An 8136-nucleotide genomic window follows, 5' to 3' on the forward strand; every position below is an offset into this window, starting at 1 on the left:
ACAATGTTACAGTTACAGAGTTGTTGACAATTAACAATTCATAATCATGGACGTTAAATATGAATGTGAGAGACTGACTTCGGTCAGCTTGCGGCTTTGATAAGCCAATTAGGCTTCTTCGCGAGTTCCTGCTTGCAGGAGGATCTAATATACATACAATGGAAAGGAGCGTATGTATATCATAAGTAAGGTTAACATGTGTTCCAAGCCCCGTAACTATAGACTTAACTAAGTGTCACAGGTCAATCAACAACAAAAATTAATCTGTTCAGCTTAAGCACCATGTTTCAGTGACGTCAATAACATCATTCATGTTTTGACATTTTAAAACACGTGGACCTTATGATCATTCTTCTGATTCAGTGTATGTCTTCCAACTTCGAAGCGATGGTTGTTATTGATGCTGACATCACGAGCAATCTGATTGGCTGAAAACTCCGTAATTGTAAACCTGTGTGGGAAAAAATACATTCGCGGCCAGGGGAGGTAGAGAGGGAGGGAGGATGTTGTTTTTCTGGCATAGCTCAAGCTAATTATCACTTTGTAAATCGGTGTGCGGAAGGGACGGGGGACTGGGGATTGGGGAGGTTGCATCGGGTAGTCGTATAGTGTGCGGACCATGGACTTCCTAAAAATGGGCTGGAATAAATCAGGCTGAATATCACTTTTAAATCGCGTGTGGACAGGGGTTGGGCTAGTTGGTGTTGCGGGTGGCCTAAGGAGCGGACCGTGGGCAATATGATGCGCCAAAAACAACACAAGAATATGGTGTTCCTTTTTATTGCTGTATTATTAGTGAACGTCCGTGACTAACAAAGGTTACCATGGTAGTAGGCTACATACAATATGTATATTAAAACGGTGCATACAGCCATATTATATTCTACGTTCTACGTAGGCCTGCAAGCAGTTACCTATCACTTAATGCAATATTGCAGTCTGGTGTCGAAATAGCATATATGCAACTGACTTTAATTGAGCAAAATTATTATATTTAAGTATTAAAACATTCGTTTATCTCAAATATACCATCCAAAATTAGTTGTTAATACAATAGGTAAATTAATCACAATTAGATGTTTGTTTAATGTCAGCTCATAATTGATTAAAAGTCGATCCTATCCGAGACGTCAGAGTAGTAATAGCCGAGGATGTCACAGGCCTTTGGACATTTTGGGTCTAGGATGAACTCACAGGTTGCTTCATCCCGGCTCAGTTTACAATGCGAAGGCTTTCTAACCTTAGGCTCAGCATAACTGTAGAAGTGGAGAATGAGAGGGACAAGTGTTAAAAAGTGCACACAAGAAAAGGTGTACGTAATGCAAAGAACTCCATCTATAGGTAAATTATTCTTCTATCAGGGAAACAGAATAAAAATGCTAAGGTAATTTCTTTCAACCTTCGAATATTGTCACTTTGCCACACTCGTCACCTCGCCACACTCGTCACCTCGCCACACTCGTCACCTCGCCACACTCGTCACCTCGCCACACTCGTCACCTCGCCACACTCGTCACCTCGCCACACTCGTCACCTCGCCACACTCGTCACCTCGCCACACTCGTCACCTCGCCACACTCGTCACCTCGCCACACTCGTCACCTCGCCACACTCGTCACCTCGCCACACTCGTATGTATATATATATATATACATATATATATTTATATATATACATATATATATATATATGTATATAGATATATATTTATACATATATATATATATATATATATATATATATTTATACATATTTGTATATATGTATGTATATAGATATATATTTATGTATAAATATTTATAATTGAGTAACATCAAATAATGACATTGGATTTGGGACCCAACACCCCCTGCCCTGAATAGTAGAGCATCCTACTTTGATTGTCTTCAAACTTTTAAATGAGTGTTTCTAGTTATAAGAAAAGTCTTACTTTCCGCAGCAGACGTAGTAGTGGTCATCAGTGCACTCACATCGGACACAGGATTTTAAATCGGTAAAGAAGAATCCTGCATCGCAGTAAACTGCAGCTGTGTTAGAAAGAAAAAACCAACTTCAAGTTGATAGATTGAACTGAAAGATATCTAACATATCGATTAAGATTAAGATATCTAACATATTAGATTAAGATATCTAACATATTAGATTAAGATATCTAACATATTAAGATATCTAACATAGATTAAGATTAAGATATCTAACATAGATTAAGATATCTAACATAGCGATTAAGATCATTATAAAGATTGTTAGGATTGCTTATTAACATTATTAATTTCAAGTAGAGTCAATTCGATTATTTCATCATTGTAGATGCTACTATTAACTTTTCTTTTTCTATTCTTAAGTTTTTCTTTCTTTTTTCTTTTTGGGGAGTCTCCTACTTTGTTAAGCCTTACAGGCTTTATAGGAGACTTCCCGTCACACTGTAAATTGTGATGAAACAAATAAATATACAAATACAAATATACAAATATCTGTAGGCTCCTTAAGCTGATAACCAGCTACCAATATTACGATCAAGTTACTCCATGTTGTGAACATTACATGCTTGCATTTCAGTATATTTTCTCATTTGTTTTGTCCCTTGAAGAGATAGATAGTATATTTTCTCTTGAGAGAAGGAGAGAGAGAGGTGGGTGGAGAAAGAGGGAGGTGGAGAGAGAGAGGTGGAGAGCGGTGGAGAGAGAAAAGCGTTTATAAGAGGAACCAACGCAAACTTATTTCATCTCCTATTTGATATCGCTTGTTCCGTATTTGAGAATGATACATAATAACAAAGTTTTTTTACGTTTTTATCTTAACATCGGTTGGAAAATGTATCGTTGTGAGAATATAACTGTCAAAGTGACTATTTAGATTACATTTATAAGGTAGTCTGTTTGATTACCGTAAACATTTTGTATTGTACATACAGTTTTTTTTCCAATTATTATAACAGGGGAAAACAATAACCACAAAATACATCTTGGTAATTAATATGTAGTTCCTGTGCGCTATCACAAACGACTTACTACTCAACAAGATAAAAAAAAAGAAAAAAGAAAATCGTATTACATCAAAGCTGAATCAAGTTTAAAGTTCTGAGTCATAAAAAGTATCTAAGTTAAAGTATCTGAGTAATGGAACACGCTATGACGAGAAGAGTTCAACCTTTAGGTATTTTCTTGCTGTTGTACATACCAACTACATCTTTATTATACCTGTTTATCATTACAATCTCTCATTGAGAAAGCAGGACCTACAGAGTCAGATCATAGATAACTGTAGTCATCTGTCAGATTTGTATTAAGTACGTATAGTTGACCGTAATCGACGTATTCTTATACTAAAAGCAATCTAAATAGTAAGTATATAGTAAATGTACTAGTGCAAACATACATTACTCTTATATACTTGTGTTTAGCCTAACCTTGTTTACGTGACATGCATTCGTACTCATACTTGGTTATGCATGCTATACTTGTATACAAGTACATAATACCCTTCCAGATATGAGTACGAATGCATGTCATGTAAATAAGGTTAGGCTAATCACAAGTATATAAGAGTAATGTAAGTAATGCTCGAACTGATGCTGTTGTATGAAGTACTACAATTCTACCGTTAGCTATCTAGGGATCGTTTAGTGTCAATTAAATCAAGGAATGCACAGAACTTAAGTAACTTATTCAGTTGAAAGTTTGTAAACAGAAAGGGAAAAAAAACATATCAAATGATAAAACAATGTTAACATATGCCATAACAGCTAATTGCATGAAAGCTTCGCTAGTCAATTTTCATTATCAAGTAATAAAGTAAAACCTGAGTTGTGATAATTATGCGAAATCTTTCCATTTTGTGTTTTATATATTCAAATGAAAACTTATACTTGAAATCATTTATTTGTTGATAAACCAATCATTTTGCTGAAACATTTATTTTAAACAAATCCTATAAATAAGTCAGTTTAGGCCTAACACGAACAAACCGGACCGATAGGGGGAGGTGGCACCGGATGAACATGAGCATGAGTAAAAAATATATCTTTGTGAAGGAGCAAAGAAAGTTAGGGAAATTTATGGCTATTCCTTTGTTAAATGTTTGTTCTTTCACTTACGTAAAACTTGTGATAAAATAAGTTTAGAAATGATTGCAATGTAAGTCGATATGATATGAAACAATTACGATAAATAAAATAGTGTAGTAAGTATATGTCTTTGGGATAAAATATGCGTTAGTTATAATAATATCGATTGCACGTCGACCAGATGACGTTTTTCTTTAAGTTGATATAAACTCCACCACCACCTCCCTCCAAGGTTTTCACTTAGGCAAGGTTTTGCTGATCAAAAGGTCTTTGCACTCATCTTATAAAGCAACTTCCTAGTTTCGTCTAATTTTTTCAATGAAATAAACGAGAGTCATGACCTTCATGAACAAATACGCTGGAGATATTTAAAAGAATAAACCAGGTGAATATTATTTTTGGCGGATGAAAGAGAAACATATTCTAACAAATTCTATGTGTCATTTTCGAGATGACAACATTTCACGTTGACAAGTTTTGAACCAAAAGTGAACTTGTAGCAAACAGGTGTGATGTCATGGATGCGCACGGGCATATGTGTACATCCAATTGTGTTCTTCTTCCAAAAAATTGGAATGCATTGAGATATGAATACACTACACTCATTTTAAGAAAAAAAATGTAAAACAAATTATGATATCACATAATTATGTTTGCTTCAAGTACACTAGTGACACAAAACGTGTCGACTTCAAATCTCGAAAACAAAGAAAATTAATGCAAATTTCAACAGAATGCTTAATGTATATTTTACTTTCATTAATCCAAAATAAAACTATCGCCTCGTCTTTACTCTTAAATACTCTTTACACCGTCTAGGTCGAGTAACCACTCTTTTTTACTTTTTTTTTTAAAGATATTTATATTATATTAACCGAATGACATAACTTTAAATCAGCAACGTCCTCTCGACAAAAATGTTCACTCAGTAACTACAAGCAGGAAGAAATAAGTGAGATTAAAACGATAACAGAATCAGACTTACTGTTGTAATAGCATGTGCCGTGATCTGGTTCCACATCAACCAATTCGTGTGGCACTCTAGCCTCTACATCAGGTAGGACTAGTCCTTGCGAAACGGCTACCCCGACTAGAGCACCGAAGATCAGGAGGCTGGCAAAGTTCATGTTTCTGTTACCGGTGATGGGTGTTCTGAAAAGAAGTATATTGAGTGAATCGAAAGGCTTCTGAGCTAGATAATGATAACTATGGACCAGCTCATCACATTTTATACACTGGCTAAAATTTCTGAAGATGGGTGTGTTGTTCCGGCGTCGTCAAAGTATACATTTTGTGATAAATGTGTCCTCTATTCGCCTGACAAACTATGTCCACTTCTGACGGTTATAAATCGATGTTGAAGTGGACAGTTTAATCCAGACCTTGAACAAAAAACGAAAAAAAAAAAATTACAAATATTCTGGGAACTGTTTAAAAATAATTAATCATGTCGATTTTGGGGTTGACAATGTAACTGTTTGATTTGTAGATCAGTTCGTCATTATATCAGTTTACTTTATAATGTAGTTTATGTCAATAGAATACACTATTTCAAGTGATTAATTGTTTTTTGAAAAGAGAGAAACGAAAACAAATTTTAATGCGATGTTGTTGAAATTCCCTCAAAATAAACAATGTCGTGAAAAATGATAATGTTTTTGTTACAGGTGGCGCACTTTGATAGGTCTATAATGAAAAGGGAACTGTCTAGTTATCAAAGATAAATAGTGTTGGGACCTGTATCATCATCAAACATTCTTCTTCTTTAGAGCGCAGTATATGCAACATGCACCACACGCATATGCCTTCATCAGCAATGTCAAAAATGTTGTTATACCATGGAAGCGACTTTATTTTGTTTCAGTTGGTGATATATGACATGTTTTCCGAGGTTATGTACGTATAACAGTAGCGCCACTACAAGAGAGCTAAACAAAGTAACAAACAAACAGAAAAACATGGTAATGATTTATGATATGTATATATATATATATATATATATATATATATATATATATATATATATATATATATATATATATATATATATATATATATATCACTAGCTACGTACTTTTGCAAGACGTTTGCAAGCCGGCACTCTCCTAACGGAGATGTATGCAAACAGGAAGTCACTAACCTATAGGAACGGCACATGTTTACATCCTCATATACCAGCGCATGCGTGTTACTGCACTTGTTGTCAGGCACACCATATACAGTATAGTGCGCTGGACTAGCTGGTCAATTAATTTAATGGATCCGAAATTTAATCTGAAATGTAGGTTTACATGGGTTGGGGATTTTGAAAATGAACTGAGCAAAACTAAAAAAAGCTGCCTTAGACGATTCCACTTTTTCTGCAAGTTGGGTCCTAACGTTTAGGCTGACTTATGCCTAGCTACAGTAAGACTAGGCCCCTACACTACAATACAAACTTTTGGCTTCATTCCTTCCTATCATACTCATGTCGGTGTTTCGTCAAGTTGCCTTGGGACCCTCGACGTGCCTGGGCTCAAACACGATTCGTAAAGGAATTAGTTTTATATCTCTGCCAAAATTGATAAATTAGTCATGTCAGGGTACGGGTAACAGCTAAATGCTTGACATGTATTGAAAATGCGTCGTGGATGACATGTGATTTTTCTACATACAATTCTACATGTATTTCTCATACATTTCTAGTCGCTACTAATCTTGCCGAAAACGAATGAACTGGTGTATATATATATATATATATATATATATATATATATATATATATATATAAATGTTTATAAATAATTTATCGTGCCCCAATTGACTGCTGGCGCCATGGTCAGTTCACAACACCTCCCTGACACCTACGGTCTTATAATCAGGTGGTGGACTGAGTACTAAGTTCTCGATAAGACGATGCTTTCGAAACTTACTTCAGATTTCTCCTTAGTTAAAAAGAGGTATGACATCAGATTGACTGTAAAAAACCCAAAATTTATTGAGTAACACTAAGCATTGATTGTCTGCCTTACTGTGTTTTACAGGAGTGAATACCAACGCAGTTGTAATTATGTTGTGCTAATTTAAAACAAAATTGCGCCCTCTACTAATCTTCGAGGACGTTCCTAACTGCGGGTAACATCGTTACAAAGATCGTTAGCAGCGTTGTTACCCACGTCCACTGCTCTTTTTGTTGTTGTAAATGCTAAGTGTCGATTAGTTTCGGTCATACTATTGTAATTCTACGAGCGTTGTATTATGATTATCGTAAACTTGAAAGGAAGTCATGTGTTGAATTAAGTTACAGCACAATATGGTGAAGTTTAGGCTTGATAAGAGAAGTAAAATATCAGGACTCTAAAGTCCGTTTATTAGACCTGTTTAGAAAGAGTTTATCACGGAGAGCATTGCTATGGTTTGTTCATTAATCGGCTTGGAAGGCAGTTATTCGAACCCTTGAACTCCCGGATGCTCGGTTTCATTGCTCCTAATGCCAGCGTCGTGCTCCACTTCGGCCATAGCAATTGCTATGATGGAGTAAAATGGTGTAGCTCTTCAGACAGAATAATATATATCAGATCTCAGCCACTTCGTTCATTTTCTTCCTAACCATTCCGATGGGATATGGGGATAAGTCGATTTTGGGGAAAACAGTTTTGCGAGATCTTCTCTTATAGAATCGCCTTTGGAAAAGTTGACTGCCTTATTGTATAATGTGTAGCTGCGTAGATGGCATTAACGTTGTGGTAACTTAATTCAGAACTGTATACGCTTCATGGAATCGCTGTAGAGGCATCTCCAATTTCTGTATAAGGAGGTATTGGGATGAAGATATTGACCCTGGTAAAGCGATTTTCGAGATGGGAAATTTGTCTACTGGTGAAAATTATACAAGTGATCGTGATGAGTATAACATTTGAGGATAGGTCGTTCAGTGATCAATTTCCTGGGTTCAAATTGGTAGAAAGTGCTTAATAAATATTACAATGGGCTTGATATAGGTTCCGTATTAACTTATACAGCGTGTCTGAAATAATAAAGTTATTGGCACAGACTAATCAATACAACTTTACAAAGCCTATAAAGACATG

The 8136-nt window shown here is 35.5% G+C and overlaps 1 protein-coding gene across 1 annotated transcript; it reads right to left on the reverse strand.

The window, feature by feature from the left end:
- Positions 1–771: 771 nt before the first annotated feature.
- Positions 772–5274, reverse strand: LOC139964020 (uncharacterized). Its single transcript, XM_071965318.1, has 3 exons — positions 5052–5274; positions 1931–2027; positions 772–1256 (listed from the first exon to the last, which is right to left on the reverse strand). Exons 1-3 carry the CDS (start codon positions 5191–5193, stop codon positions 1106–1108), a joined length of 390 nt encoding a protein of 129 aa, XP_071821419.1. The 5' UTR covers positions 5194–5274; the 3' UTR covers positions 772–1105.
- Between the last annotated feature and the right edge of the window lie 2862 nt (positions 5275–8136).

This window comes from Apostichopus japonicus, chromosome 22 (assembly GCF_037975245.1).
Source record: "Apostichopus japonicus isolate 1M-3 chromosome 22, ASM3797524v1, whole genome shotgun sequence".
Taxonomy (NCBI): Eukaryota; Metazoa; Echinodermata; class Holothuroidea; order Aspidochirotida; family Stichopodidae; genus Apostichopus; species Apostichopus japonicus.

Bases quoted from the DNA above. Each gene is read 5' to 3' on its own strand.
- LOC139964020 (XM_071965318.1), bottom strand. From the start codon at position 5,193: ATGAACTTTGCCAGCCTCCTGATCTTCGGTGCTCTAGTCGGGGTAGCC. The intron at 2,028-5,051 runs GTAAGTCTGATT...TTTCTAACACAG, and splicing joins CGGCACATGCTATTACAACA to CTGCAGTTTACTGCGATGCA. The intron at 1,257-1,930 runs GTAAGACTTTTC...CCACTTCTACAG, and splicing joins TACTACGTCTGCTGCGGAAA to TTATGCTGAGCCTAAGGTTA.